The sequence below is a fragment of the Plecotus auritus genome, assembly GCF_963455305.1.
Source record: "Plecotus auritus genome assembly, chromosome: 2".
Classification (NCBI taxonomy): Eukaryota; Metazoa; Chordata; class Mammalia; order Chiroptera; family Vespertilionidae; genus Plecotus; species Plecotus auritus.
The window spans coordinates 183,130,084-183,145,694 of NC_137771.1; the positions used below are offsets into that span (position 1 = coordinate 183,130,084).

The following is a 15,611-nucleotide window of genomic DNA, read 5'->3' on the forward strand; positions in this document are numbered from 1 at the left end:
GTCCTACTGCATGCTGTGTCCCGGGCTACATGTTCATCACCAGATTCCTGGGCAGGAAGGGGCTTTGGGAGCTTCATCCAGTCCCTTCTCTGCCCCGAGGACCACCCTTAAACCATCTTGTTCATCCATCAATCCATTCAGCATCTCCCTGGTCCCCATCATGTGCCAGGCACTGTGCTAGCAGGTATGCAGCTTGTAAGGTGGCCTTCAGCGTGCTGGAGAACTGTGCCATCTAGTGGGAGAGAAACAGGAGCAGAAGAAGCAAAGCACGAGGTAGTGAGATGAACAGTAGCGATTGTGTTGGATGTACAATTGAGGTACCGAGGAGGAGGCCAGGGCAGGTTTTGCAAAGGAGATGGCATTTGAGTTGTACCTTAAACCTTGTACCTTGTACCTTGTACCTTGTACCTTGTACCTTGTACCTTGTACTTTGACTTCACAAGGCATTGAGGTGGGCAAGGCACCAGGCACATGGCTTATTCTGAGGTCTGTACCTGTTTGCCTGACTGGAACAGAGGATGCTTAAAGGGCAATGGCAGGAGCTGTGCTCTGATAGTGAGATCCAGCCTGGGAAGGTCTGTGAGGCCAGCTGAGGAGTTGGGAAAGAGTTTCATAAGAGGACATTGAAGAGCTTTGAGCATGAGATCATTGGGTTTGCAACTTAGGTTAATTGCTCTGACCATGGTGCAGGAAAGAGATCTAAGGGAGAAAACCTCTTCAACAGTTCAGGCAAGAGGCAGTGCTGCACTGAGGGCCTGACTGGGGTGGGGTCTGCACTCACCCGCTATGTTGATGAGTCTGCAGTAGCACAGTGGTGTCTGTGTCTTGCTGAGAGTCTCCGCCAGCCATGCCAGTTGAGTACTTTGTCCAACTGGCTCACATAAAGAGAAGATGAAGGAAGAGTTTGAGAGATAATTTGGAGGTACTACCACTAGGACTTGGTAATGGAGAGAAAAGAGGTCAGGAATGGCTCCCAGGTTTCTTACTTGGCTGTTGTGGTGCCATTCATCGAATCTGGAAATGGACTCTTAAAATTAGCAGGGAAAGGGCACTCTTGGGTTCCTGCATGGAAGACTCCAATGATCTGAGTCAGGAGATGCTTAGCAGGTGGGAGTGATATCCAGCCCTCCCCCACAGGACTCCAAGAGAGAAGGGTGCCTCCCGGGACACACATGCATGCCCCATGAGACACTGCATGGCCTCTCGTATACTTCTGCACCACACGCATGCACACACCTTTCCATATCCACGCTTTCACCAGGACGCACGGTACATCTCCTGGGCTCAGGCCTAAGCCTGCACTCTGGCCACTTGCCACACACAGAGCAGAGAGAGGCCACTGAGGGGCCAACAGGACACGATCTTCTGAATCTCCTGGGGCAACCCAAGTCCTTCACCATCTCTTCCAATCCCAGAAGAGGATGGAGAAGGCAACGTGGTGTTGGTAGACAACCATAGATTTGGAGTCAGAAGACCTGGCTATGAGGCTCTGCTTGACCACTTATCAGCCTTGGACCTAGGGCCGGTCACTTAACCTCTCTGATGCTTCATTTTATTCTCCATGAAATGGAAATAATAAGAATCTCAGAGTAAATGCAATGTGACCATGTAGATGACAAATTGATTGGCAAACTGGATTCTTTATATCCTCAAATAGTGACATGTCTGCTAGAATAAGAATTTTACCAAAAACCTTTGGAAGGAGGGCTATTAACTTAATTGATAAGTAATTTAAAACTTTTATTTAATACAAACATGGATGGTGCAATGCAAATATTCCATGTGTTTTTAATAGTGTGTTTATAGCTGGCACTTCAGACTAGGTCCCTGTATACCGCCACAGTGCACATTCTCTTCCTTCTGTATCCAAAGTGCCCTTGTGGGCAATTTTGGGAAGTTCTGTAGAATTCCTAGCAGTGGTTGGCAAACTCATTAGTCAACAGAGCCAAATATCAACAGTACAACGATTGAAATTTCTTTTGAGAGACAAATTTTTTAAATTTAAACTTCTTCTAACGCCACTTCTTCAAAATAGACTCGCCCAGGCCGTGGTATTTTGTGGAAGAGCCACACTCAAGGGGCCAAAGAGCCACATGTGGCTCGCGAGCCGCGGTTTGCCAACCACTAGGGGATACAACCGAGGGCTCAGGTCCCCAGCATTTGGTGTCATGGGTCACTTTGCACTTATGCAAACACATATACATATGTATTCCCATGGCTTCTAGGTTCCTGGGCTGCCCTCGTGCCATTTCCTGGCCAGGAAGCAAGTACAACCAGCTTTCCAGGAAACAGATGTGAAAGCCACTGGCTGCTGACCCACACTAAGTTCTCTGGACTTTTCCTCTAACTTCCTTCTAGAGTGCTTCTCAACCTTGGCTGTACATTGTAATCACAGAGGGTGCTTTAAACCCTACTAACAACGGTTCCCATCCCCAGAGACTCAAATTTAGTTGGTCTGCAGTGAGAACTGGGTATTAGAACTTACAGGAGCTCCCCAAATGGTTCTGATGGGCTGCTGAGGCTGACAGGAAGTTACCCATCAGTGCTAGCTCATGTGATCCTCCTGGAAAACATAGAGGTGGGGCTTATTATGCCATTTGTGCAGACAAGGGACCTGAGACTCAGAGAGGTCCAGGAACTGGCCAAAGGTCGCCCTGCTGCCACATGGAAAATCAGTGATTCCAACCAGTTTGGTCTGTGGCCCAGCCCTCCTGTTCCCCTGCATCACGCTGACTTCCAGAAGAGGGCGCACATGAGCACCTCACTCTGCAAGTTCTGCGAGACAGACAGATGGGTTGCCAGACAAGATGCTGCTCAGAGGCTTGACTGCCAGGGTGAATGAGCTATTCAAGACACAGGAAAAATGGTTTCCAACTGCCTCGATGAACAAAATGGTGGTTAGGCAGGGAGAGAGCGTGTCAGCGTAGTGTAGCAAAGCCGCCCAGCACCCAATCAGTGCATACACTGAACAGGAAACAACCCCTCTGGCCTCACCCCTCTGTGCACCTCCAGACCCTTCTCCTCAGGCCCAGGCCCGGGGAGTGGTTCTGCAGCCTTCCCTGGCATCCTTCCCTTCCCTTCTGCAGGTGATGCAGCACGCATGGGTGGAAGGGAACTCCTCGGTCAAGTGTGATCGGTGCCACAAAAGTATCAAGTGCTACCAGAGTGTCACCGCGTGGCACTGCGTGTGGTGCCGGAAGACGGTGGGTTGGCGTCCAGGGCAGCCATGCTTCTTTTCAGTTGTGGGTTTTTTGCTCAAGCTGCAGCCCAGGGGCAGTGGACATCCTGCCAAAGAGCATAAGCAGAGCCAGGGGGGACACCTGGGGTGCCCAGAGCCCCATTCAGTGCCCTAAGTCTAACAGTGTCCAGTGAATCACAAGCTGCCCAGAGAGAGGACAACCCCCAGAACAAGGGGAGTGAGGGCTGCTTAAGAAGAAGCTGGCCAATCCACTGTCTGTGTGGCTGGGCAGCTGTGACCATTAACTTCCTTCGCCCGGGTGTCACCTGGGGCCAGTAGCACCACCAGAGTTGGCAAGGAATTAGACACCAGAATTATGTTCCTCAAGGTGCCAGAGGAAGGCACACTCTGTACAGCAGCCCCACTGCCTGGGCCAGAGGCCTGGACCTGTTGCCGTTAGCCGCAGCCAATGTCCACTTCCTCTCTAGACACTCAGAACCTGCCAAAGGTCACCCTGCTACCACAGCTAACTCAGTGCCATGTCTTGTCCCCTTGACCAAGGCCCTTGATCAGCCTCAAAAAGGACACATCTCCAAAGTAAATCACAGAACTCTTAAGATGCAGAGGTTGTGTCAAAGGGTCTATTTTTAGCCTCTCATGAGTCTGTTCAACAAGATGTCCTTCCTTCCAGTGTCTCGGAGTCTAGGGAGCAAAAATCCGAGGGGAGGGGGGCTGGAATGCACATGGGGTGCCACACTGAAGGGCCACAGACAGGCCTGCTCATGACTGTTTTGCCCCAGCAGCTATGGGTAGCACTTTGTCTTCTTTATCGGCCCACAGAAGATTTGGCAGCCCTGACTACATACCACACACACACACACTGAAAACACACACAACACATCATATACACATAACACACATACACACTGAGTTATGCTGCCAAAGCTAGCAGTGCATCAGGATTTGTGGAGCACTAGACAGCTTGCCTCCCCAGTAAACTTCTAAACCCTCATATTTGAAATTTCCGTGGTCTGTTTCACTCACTCTCATCTTCATTGTTTCCTCCAGTTTCACCGCAAATGTGAATTATCCACAGTGTGTGATGGTGGGGAACTCAAAGACCACATCCTGCTGCCCACCTCGATCTGCCCCATCACTCAGGTAAGTGCTGCTGCCTGCCAGGGCTCTGATCCTCCCCGCCCCCCGCCGCCACCCTGCACACTTCACATATGCAGCATTCAGACGTTCACCCCCCTCTGAGGGCTTCCTCAACAACTCTTGGGTTTGTGTTTTCAGCACAAGTTTAAATGAGGTCCATGCTGTGCCCACCAATTTGTGAGGGAAAACTCCCCTGACTAAAGTGGTTCCTACTGCTGGCCCCCAGAATGCTCTGAAGTGGCCCATCCTGGAGAGCTCATTCATTCTGAACACCTGGCAGGCAGAGCACAGCTCAAGATAGTCAACACCTGCACAGGCCAGGCCTCCCAGGCCGCCCTTGTTCCTGTCAACCTCTCTCCTACATCCCGACATCTGCCCTGACGATTGCCACTTGGGTGTCTCAGCCCTATTTTGAAATGGATGCAGCAAAATTAAACTCCTTTTATCCCCATCTGCAATTGTCTCTGTCTCCTGTGTTGAAGATTCCTCTTTCAAACTAAGCACCAAACATCTTAACTGTTCCCTTCCTTCTTAAAGATGTTGCCAAGTTCCCCCGATTTCTCACATATCATCCTTGACCAGTTAGTCTTTCTCTTTAAAAAAAAACTGAAGGAAAACCATTTGGCTGCATCTATCAAGTTGGAAATACAAAACTCTATGCCCTGACAAGTCCCCTCCTATATATTTACCTGAGAAATATGAGCATTTTTCCACCAAAATACATGTACAAAAATGTTTGAAGCAATTTTATTGATAACAGTGAAAAACGAGAAGCAAACTTAATGACAGAATCTATATCTATAAAAGTCTAAGCGACTGTTACTACTGAATGACCAGAATGAGCAGAACAACCTGTCGACCAGTCGCTAAATGCACACTGACCACCAGGGGGAAGATGTTCAATGCAGGAGCTGCCCCCTGGTGGTCAGTGTGCTCCCACAGCTAACCTCCTGCAGCCCATCCCTGCCCCCCCTCTCCCCCGCTGCCAGCAGGCCGGCAGGATGAGGGGCCAGAGGAGGTTGGCCGGCCAGGGGTGATTTGGGCTGGCTGGCTGGGAAGTTGGCCGCTGGCCCTGGATGGGGACTGGGCGAGATGGCCCAAATCGGCCCCGATTGCTGGCCAGACAGAGGAATCCCACCCATGCACGAATTTGTGCACCAAGCCTCTAGTAGATAGATAAATAAATTGAGGCATATTTGTATCATGGAATACTACATGGAAAAAAAACTATGTTTAGATGCAAAAAGGGGATAATCACAAAGATATACTGCTGATGAAAAGAAGCTGGACTCAAAAAAGACATATTCTGCCCTGCTGGTGTGGCTCAGTGGTTGAGCATTGACCTATGAACTAGGAAGGCATGCTTCAATTCCCAGTCAGGGCACATGCCTAGGTTGTGGGCTCGATCTCCAGTCAGAAGGTGTGTAGGAGGCAGCCAATCAGTGATTCTCTCTCATCATTGATGTTTCTATCTCTCTTTCCCTCTCCCTTCCTTTCTGAAATCAATAAAAATACATGTTTTGTGATTCCATTTCTATGAAATTCAAAAGCCAGGTAAAACCAATGAGATGTTCAGAGTCACAGCAGCATTACACCTGAAGAAGCAGCAAGAGCAGAAATTCATCTGGCTGGGAGATTTAGTTTTGAGCATTTTACTATATAAGAAATAAACCTCCACAAAAATAATAATCATAATTTTAAAAAACAAATTAAAAAAACACAACTAAAAAATATAACATTCTCAATATGACATCATTTAGATAGTGCTAAGCAGAGAAGCCAGATCTAAGACCTTGCTTCTCAGAGCTCAAGCTTCAAAATAAACAAAGTAGATTTCTGTCAATGTTAGTGTTCCCTCTCCCCATGTCCATTCCATTCCAGAGTCTCAAAGTTAATGTTAGAGCAAATGATCACAGAGACCTCGAGAGTCCTCGAGAAACCCATAGGGGAGCATTTCTTTTTTTAGGGCCAAAGCCCCACTTCAAAACACTCCTCCCCATTCTGTACTGGTTTTCTAATTATCCTTGTTAACCATTTGTTTTTCTTCTGATTCCTTTTTCTTATATTAGACCTTTTTTTCCCCAAAAAAGATGCTTATTTTTCCTCTCTTCTCACAGGACAGGCAAGGTGGGAAGTCTGATGGTGACGCGTCAGCCAAGGGTGAACTTGTAATGCAGGTACCTCAGCATCCTGAATCTGATCATTCATCCTAAGTTGGTCCAGGGCTGTGGAAAGGAAGACAGGGTTTGGGTGATAGAGAAATATACCTCAACATTTACTTTCTCATCTGATCAATTATATCACACAAGACACTTGATTTCCAGCCTCTGGAATTACCTTTGACCACCACATTGTAGGCAAGTGGCGGGAAGGGAGGTTGGTTGAGCCCATGGCTGGCCAAATTGGCTTTATCACCTTTTTAAGAACAAGTTGCTTTAGAAACTCCAATATGCTCACCCCCTAAAAAAATAACAAGAGTGTGGCCTAAAAATATACAATAGATTTTCCAAGACTGCCACACTGTCTCCAGAAAGTAATAGGCCAAAATGAAAATAATGTATCCAAAAATTCTTCTTTATCCTTAAACACATATTTAAGAACTCATTTTTCACTTAGGTTCACCAATAAACACCTTATCTTAGTGCTTTCCATGGAGCTCCAGGGATTGCAGGGGAAACCGCTGGTGAGGTACAAAGAGTCCTAACTAGGAAAGAAATAGGAAATGAGGGCCTCCTCCTCTTCCTCTGAACCTTAAGTTTCCTTGTTTGAAAAGGGGCACAGCAATCCCTGCACTGCCTACCCCCAGAGGATCCCTGAGATTCAATGACAACATGCAGATTAGTGTTTTTAGAAAATTAAAGCGTAAACAATAATGATGGGGAATCTTAATAATGTGAGAAAGCTCCAGGTACCTATAAGGACAGAAAGTCAAGTGGGACAGACAGACATGCAATCACACAGCTGGCACCCATTTGGTTAGCCTGCATCTGTACTGATTGGGCAATGCCCATGCTGTACAGGTTGTTGAATATTTTGAATACCACTCCCAGAAGTAAAAATTACTCTTCAGGCTCCAAGATGCTTCACACAGACATTCACCCTAAGGCAGATGAGAACATTCCTAAAAATCATAATAATTGGTGCTGTGTGTTTCAAACAGCATGCCTCTGGGTTTGCTGTGTTTTCAGCCTGGGATCTGGGAAAGTGAGCATTAGTGAATGTGGAGCAGAGTTGTGTCTCTGTATCAGTGTGTCCTTTAGCTAAACCCATGAGTATTGATTAACTACTCACTCCTGTATCTAGTGTTATGAGGTCCTTGGTATAAGATTTACACACACACACACACACACACACACACACACACACACACACACACACACACAAATACACACTGCTTTGGAGGTATTTAAGATCCAGTAGCTGTTTTTGAGACATTTACCTAAGAAAATGGAAAACAAATCAACAAGAAACCCAGAAGGTATTATATGTTTCAAGTGCAATAGTTTTAGTTGCAGTAACTAAGGAAAACTTAGTAGAGGAAGTAGCTTGTGCACTGGGCCCTGAGGTTGCAAAGAAAGAAGAGGGCATTTCAGGGCACTGAGCAGGAGATGAAACCAGGGTGAGCAGACCCACAGGGTGGAAATGCAGGAGACACCCTCGCAAGGGTAAAAGCCATGTTTGGCCAGAACTGCAGTGAGGGTTAGAGTAATTAAGAGATAACAGTTGAATGGGGCTACACTGAAATGCCTTGGATACCAGGTTAGGACTTTTGGATTTTATAATCAGGGCAATGAAGTGTTATTAAAGGTTTTTGAGCAAGAGTTACATGACTAATATGATATCCTGGGGGCAGCCTACAGGACTTACCTGAACTGGGAAATGCCTGGGCAGTATGGTTGCTGTGGCAGCTGCAGAGAGAAAGGGACATTCCAGGGAAAGAATTTGGCAGAACAGGGTTTCCCTGGATGACTAGATAAATAATAATGGCATATTTAAATTGAAGCAGGGATCCAAGAGTGACAACCAGTTTGAAGGGGAAAGAAGATAGGTCAGAGTTGGGACATGTTGATGTTTGGAGCAACCTGATGTTGAGACACCTAGTTAAAGGTACCCACTGGACAATGAGAAATGAGGAACCAGGGCTCAGGAGGAAAATCGGTGCTGGGGGAATTCATGGTTAACTTCATGAGCATTATTTTACTTAGGAATTTGACCAGATGGCCATACCATTGAAGGTCATTTTCAGTTGTATCCCTCACAAAATCTAATTTCGTGCTGTGGACACAATGACTCACCATTGTTGAATGATTTGAAGTTATGATGCCATTGTCCCATCTCTTCAAACCCTGTCACCATTCACACCACTCAAAGGCCACTCAGGCTGAAGACACTTAGCTGCTTAACCCCTCAAAAACTCAGCCAGTGGACAGAGACCTACCTCTTCTCCTCCATGACTGTAACTGCTTCCTATCCACCTCTCCCAGATGCTGTCTTAGTATAAACTCTCATCTCATTCCCCCAGTTGGCTGAAACAGAGCTAATTTATTTTTCTTTTACCTTTTAAGTACAAGATCATCCCCACCCCGGGTACCCACCCCCTGTTGGTCTTGGTGAACCCCAAGAGTGGAGGGAGACAAGGAGAAAGGTATGTTCTCTTCTTTTTCAAAAATGGAAAGGCCAGAAAGCCTCACTTGGACCCTTTCTTCCCCTCAGCCATAATAGAGTGGTCTGAACAGAGACAGGCAGACCTGGGTTCAAATCCCAGCCCTCCTACTTAACCACTTGATAACCTGGTTCAACTGACTTAATGTCCCTGTTCCTTGGATCCCTTCTCTGTAAATAAATAAGAATTTCTCCTCTCATAGGGTGGTTGTGAGGATTAAAACACACACAGTGCTTAGCCTAGGGCCTGTCACATTAGCCATTATTATGGCTCCCAGAGTCAGACCAAGTTCTGAGATGCCTGTTAACTTCCTAGTCTCTCAAGTCTTTTCTTGATTAGGACTCACCGATTGGGACCTCCTGGCCTATGGAGCCCCTGAGAAAGCAGGGCACTCAGCTCACCCGTGAAGGAAATGCCCAGTCTGCTGGAAGCACTAACAGAGTGGGAGGAGAGAGGGAGAAAGTGCAAAGCAGCCCTGCCCCCAGTCCTGTCAACTCTGGGATAATGTACAGACGGCATGGGGATCTGGAATCCAGGTTTAAAAATGATAAATAGGGTTACAGCAACAACTATGAGACCCCTACCCCAGTCCAAGGGGCAGAGCTTCTGAACTGACCTGGTTAGCCTCAAGCTGAGCCTTGAAGCCAAGCCTAGGTGGGGACATTACCCCCAGCCCTCCCCTGCCCCAGCCCCATCTCCTGTGTTTCCTCCTGATTCCAGGATTTGGGTGGCCTTCCTGTTGATGCCTTTGTATAGTCCACAAGGAGCAGAACTATACAACCTAGAACATACAGAACATTTGGGAGAAGGTCTCCATGAAGAAAAAAGCTATAGGAGAATAGAACTTCTGTTCTCTGAGTTCCTCTGCCCTGCCTTCTCTGCAAGGGGTGATACTTCTGGCATTGGGGGCTAGAGTCTTGGAGAATGGGGAGGCCTTGAACCAGGGGGTTAGGGCATGAGGGATGCCTGCTAAAGCTGGGACTTCAAGGTCTGCAGGGCCTGCATTCAGTCTTTTCTGCAGTAAGGTTTAAGCAGACCCTCATTCCCACCATGAATGTGCTCCAGAGGTGTTTGCCCTACTGTGGCTTCTCATAATGATATCTCTTTCTCTGCCTCTCTCTCTCTCTTTCTTTTTCCCCCCATAGAATTCTTCGGAAATTCCACTATCTGCTCAACCCCAAACAAGTTTTCAACCTGGACAATGGGGGGCCTACTCCAGGGTATGGAGATATAATTCTTACTCCTAATTTCTCCCCATTCCCCTTAAGTCTCTGAAGAGTATACCTTTATGTCACCTTCCCCCACCCCTTTTATTTGTGTACTTGTCCTTCTTACCCTTTTACTCATTTTCTCTTCCTTTCCTTAGATCTACCCTTCCTCCTGGAGTTACTCAGGAACTCTCATTATGTTTAACTCTGGGAGGTAGCCTCCTGCATGTGCTATTCATTTGATTGACAGGAAGGGAGGACTGGCACATTATTTTAAGTTATTTGCAAGGCTGTGTTAGCTGGTGTCTTCATATTGAGTCATCTGGGAGGAGGAAAGAGTTTCCTTTTCACTGTCATTCAGTAGTTCTGCTGCATGTTCTGTTGTGGGTCATTTTAGGCTCAAAACAATTGGTTATTCAATGAAATCACTTTTTTTCTGGATTATCTATTTTAGAGATTGTTAAGTTCTCTATGACCCTTCTCCAATCATCTGTCTACTGGCTCTTTTACTGCTCATTAGAGAGGGAGAGTGACAAGAGGGGGCAACCCTTCTGCACTGGAGGAAGGAGCAGGGCCTTATGTTAGCACTAACATGATGAGCTGAAGGGCCCTGTAATCAGAGACCCCTCAAGCATCAGGCAGAAGGCTCTCTAAGGCTGTTCTTACCAGACAGAGACTGTACACCAGAAACAAGTGCTGGCCAGAGATTGTCTAGACTCCAGGTCCTCAGATCTGCTCGCTGGGCTGGGCTTTTCAGCATGCTTTGCCCAGCCTCCTAACCCGCCTTCTACACGGGGTCCAGCAAGACCCTCAGAAGTGCTGCCGAAAGGACTCCAAAATGAGAATCTGTTCCTGTCTTTATTTCTTGACACAACTCTATCATTTATGGCAGTGGTAGTTCAAGACCCAGTAAAAGGGAGAAAGAAACCTGAGTGTGGATTCAGCACCTCTCCCACCATTTAAAACTAATTGTGGCTCAGTGGTCACAGTTGGATTCCCGGTCAGGGCACATGCCCGGATTGTGGGTTCGATCCCCAGTGGGGGCGTGCAGGAGGCAGCCAATCAATGATTCTCTCTCATCATTGATGTTTTGATCTCTCTCTCCCTTTCCATTCCTCTCTGAAATCAATAATAATAATAATAATGATAATAATAATAATAATAAAAACAGAGCCCACCTATGCTGTTACAGGTGCCATCATGGTCACCATGACTGCCAATGACTACTCCATGATGACTTGTGACTGAGCAGCAGCGTATGGACACCTTTACTGGCCCATTCTCTTCAGGGGCATTTTAAAACTTGACTGCAGTGCTCCTGCTTAACCTCATCTGCCCTAAATTGTTTATGATCTGGATGACGAGCCTAGTGACAACTTCTAGGGCTGCTATGCTGAGTATCTCAGAGGTGTCAGTCTGTACTCAGACAGGCTGTGTAGGTGATGGAGCCTCCATTCAGAGTTCACTTTCCAGAGGAGAGCAGGGAAGGAAGGGGAAGAGAGGGTTAGTTGTACTGTTGCCAAAATGAGCAAAATATGGAATCCTCTGCATAAATAATAGAAAATAGAATGTGAGTTTGCCCATACCTGCATCAGTGATTCAGTAAGCCCAGGGATCTTCTCGGACCACCAGGTTGGGCAAGGAGGAAACATTGAGCTTCCACTTCCTAAGTCCCACCCCAAGGTGTCCACACCTTTGCTCTGAAACAGAGTTTCTTAACCTTTCTGTGCCATGAACCTGTTTGGCAGTCTGACGAAGCCTGTGGACCCCTTCTCAGACTAATATTTTTTAATATATAATCATGGAAACTAATTCTATTGAAAATAGTTATCAAAATGTTAAGAAAAAAAATGTGTGATATGGGGATATATGTGATTTACTAACACATTATGTAGCAAATTCCAGAGGCATGTCTAATAGCTATTGTAAATTAGAAGCAGTGATGTACATGAATGGTAGTATGAGATATCTGCCATAAATGTAGCAAAACATTAAGACACTTGTGATTTTGACACCTGACAAGGGCATGGGTATTGGTAATATGTCTGTGATTTGTCACCTACATTCACAAGAGAAGGAAATGCTAAATTTCAGTTAGAGTTTAGGAAAGATAAGAATGTAACATTTTATCTCCAAATTCATAGTCCTCTGAATTCTATCCACAGACCCCTTGGAAGTTCATGGACTTCGGGTTAACAGCCCTACTCTGAAGGGTCAAGTCCCCCAAGGGGTGGTGCTCACTGCACTTAGGTCTGGACCCACAGGAGAGCTGGATAAAGATGTAGCTAGTTGAGTGCATCTGATTTGAAGGGGCAGTTGTGGGGACAGAGCAGGCAGGAGAGCTAAAGAGGAATCAAAGTGTTGGGGGTTAGTTGTACTGTTGCTAAAATAAGCAAAATATGGATTCCTCTGCACAGATAATAGAGAATGGGGGAAAAAAAAACACATTTTCTGTGTTGAATGTTGAGTCAGTCTCCTTATACAAGGATGGCCCCTGAGATTCATACTCAATGGTATTGCTTAGTAAGTTCTGATTTCAGAATATTAAGTGACCCTCTCAACCCCAAAAGGAATCAAGATTATAAATACTCCCAGGGGAAGGAGTGGGGGTGGAGGGACTCTGTCTCAATTAGTGTCAAAGGTCAGCCACAACCTAGCAAACAAGACCATTTGGGCCTTTCTTCTACTTCCCAGACTGAACTTTTTCCGGGATACTCCAGACTTCCGTGTCTTGGCCTGCGGAGGAGATGGGACAGTTGGCTGGATTTTGGATTGCATTGGTAAGAATGGGCTGGGAGGGCCTTTGCAGTTTACTTATAGTAAGTATATGTAAAATCTGAAGAAAGCAATAAAAAAAGAAAGAGAAATGTAGCCATGTCTTGTTCATCCTTGTTTCCACTCTTGGACCAATGCTTGACTAAATATCTACTTTGGGTGGAAAAACAAAGAAACAAGACCATGGAAGGATTTCCACAGGTATAGATGGAATAGTTTATTTCAGGCCTTGCCTCAAAAACATCTGTCATGGCCAGGGTTTGATCAATGGCAGGACAGGCCAGATTGGGTGGTTGGCGGGGGCAGGGGGGGGGGGATAGGTTTGAGACTCCAGGCAGAGTCAAGGTTGTGTATAAAGGCAAAAGAACTAAGTATAGATGCATATTCCAGGGCAAATCACCTTGAGATGAGTACCAGGAGTCCAAGCCTAGAAAGCACATCTATAAAGTGCAGACAAGTGCAAGCAAAGAAAGGCCACGTTGGGCTATGTCCAACACACCTAAATCAGAGGGGCAGTGGTGAGAGCCCAGGCTGGAAATTAGGGTTCCTAATCCAGCTCTGCCTGATCTATGGGTCCTTGGACACATGACCCCCAGTACATAATGGAGACTGACTCTGAAATCGTGGGACAAGAGCATATTCAAGATCTAACTGGAGAACCTAGATAAACACTGGGATGTGGAACATAAGGACAGGCAAGGGAAGAGCTTGGGAGAGCCATCATTCAAGTCCAAGACTGGGCCCAGAGCGACAAGCCCTGGGCTGCTTCTTTCTTCCTGTCATTCATTCCACAAATATTATCTGTACCTCCTGTGCCAAGCTCTCCTTGAGACAATGAATAAACAGACAAAAATCCCACCCTCAAGGAGCTTTCCTTCAAGAGGGAAGACACAAGCAATAAACAAAGAAGTAAGTGAAACATGTAATATATCAGAAGGTGATAAAAATATATATAGCAAAAAGGGGGCAAAGGGAACACAGCTGTGGAGTGAGGGCTGCAATTGAAATCCTAGTGGTCAGGGAAGACCTCTCAGAGCAGATGATGTTTGTATGGGGACTTTGACAGGGGTGAGCCATGCGGATACCTGAGGGAAGAGCAATTTTGAGGCTCCTGAAGTCACCCAAGTGAGAGGTGACCATGGTTTGGACCATAGCAGAAACAGGAGATGGGGAGACTGCAGCTGGAAAATTTTCTTGGTACACTAAGTGGTTACACTGCCAAATCTAGCTGGATACCTTATTTTGAAAAGATTCACTATAATGCCCATTCCATTTAAGCTTCTAAATGGAAAAACAAAAATAAAATTAAATTACCAATAATTTTGTGTCAGATTTTGGATATCTTTTGAAGGTAGAGCCAACAGGATTTGCTGACAGACTGGATGTGGGAAATAAGGACAAGAGCAGAACCAAGAATCAGCCATGATTGACCTTGAACAGGGCAGGGCAGGCTGGCCTCCAGGGGTCATAAGCCGACCACCTCGAGGGTGAGGGCAGGACCAGCACCTGCACACCTGCTGCTTTAGACTCCCTCACAGGCACTTTGGTTTCCATAGAAACAGCCCTGCCAAGCAGCCACCCACACTCTCCTGTCACCTCCAGCTTTAGTTGTTTGTGGGAGGAGGGGGGCATCCCCTGGGAGCCAGGAAGGAAAAGCTGATCAGCAGAGGGTGGATGGCTGCAGTACTGAGAGCTGATTGCATGGTTCCCTCTCCATCATGAAGGAGAAAATAGGCTTGGGTGAAAAGTTTTATAAAATTCATCTGCAGAGGACACAGGTGTTAGAAGCTGCTCAAAATAGAAAGAAAGAAGGTCATGTGAGATTATCTGCTTTTACAGGTTAGTGGGTCAAGGAGAAAAAAAACAGTGGTAAGAGGAATAATGGCACAGTGTTCATTCATTCATTCATTCATTCATTCAAGAAATATTGAAGAAATTATTCAGTGCTCTCTACCACCCCCAGTTGGTCCCCTCCCTGATCTGTTCTCCCTCTGTAGCCAGAATGGTCTTATCTAAATGTCAATGGGTTCATGATGCATGTGAAGCACATAAATGGCTTCTCATTATTCTTAAGACAAATACGAAAACTCTTCAGATGATCTACAGGAATCTGCGTGGTCTAGCAGTTGCCCACCATTCCAGCCTTATACCTCCATCCTTCTCCCTCAAGATTCAAGCCATACAGTTCCTTTCTCAGACCCTTGGATAGACCCACCCCTTCCACCACAGGGCTTTTGCATGAGTTGTTCCTCCTGTCTGGTATGCTCCCCTGGTCTTTGCTGGTCAGTTTCTACTTCATATCTCAGCCAAAGTGTGGCTTCCTAGGGAGAGCCTTTCCTGACAGATCCCCAGCCTCTGTCACCTTATTATAGGACCACACTCCTTTCATCTTCAGCATAAATTTGAAATTTATGGGAAGACCTCATTAATATCTGTCTCTCCCCTTTGACTACCATTACAGCCTAAGTCATGGCTTTTTTACCCGCTGTTAGAGCCATAGTACATAGTAGGCCTTCAGCAAGTATGTGTGGGGATTCTGTGGTGAATGAGATATAGTTCCCAGGAGATTACAGTACATTCAGGGAACAAATGAATAGTAAATTACAAGACACTGTGATGAGATTATCCC

General features: G+C 46.3%; 1 protein-coding gene across 11 annotated transcripts in view; it reads left to right on the top strand.

The window, feature by feature from the left end:
- Positions 1 to 15,611, top strand: part of DGKG (diacylglycerol kinase gamma) — a 206,378-nt gene that overhangs the window by 91,620 nt on the left and 99,147 nt on the right. For 6 of the 11 annotated variants that reach the window (XM_080655809.1, XM_080655811.1, XM_080655814.1 and 3 more), the window contains 5 exons: positions 4,247 to 4,339; positions 6,454 to 6,513; positions 8,902 to 8,981; positions 10,145 to 10,219; positions 12,902 to 12,987. In XM_080655809.1, coding sequence (XP_080511935.1) covers positions 4,247 to 4,339; positions 6,454 to 6,513; positions 8,902 to 8,981; positions 10,145 to 10,219; positions 12,902 to 12,987 — 394 coding nt within the window. Of the gene's footprint in view, positions 1 to 3,086; positions 3,204 to 4,246; positions 4,340 to 6,453; positions 6,514 to 8,901; positions 8,982 to 10,144; positions 10,220 to 12,901; positions 12,988 to 15,611 lie in introns of all 11 variants that reach the window. The other 5 variants (XM_080655804.1, XM_080655807.1, XM_080655810.1 and 2 more) reach the window with 1 other exon arrangement.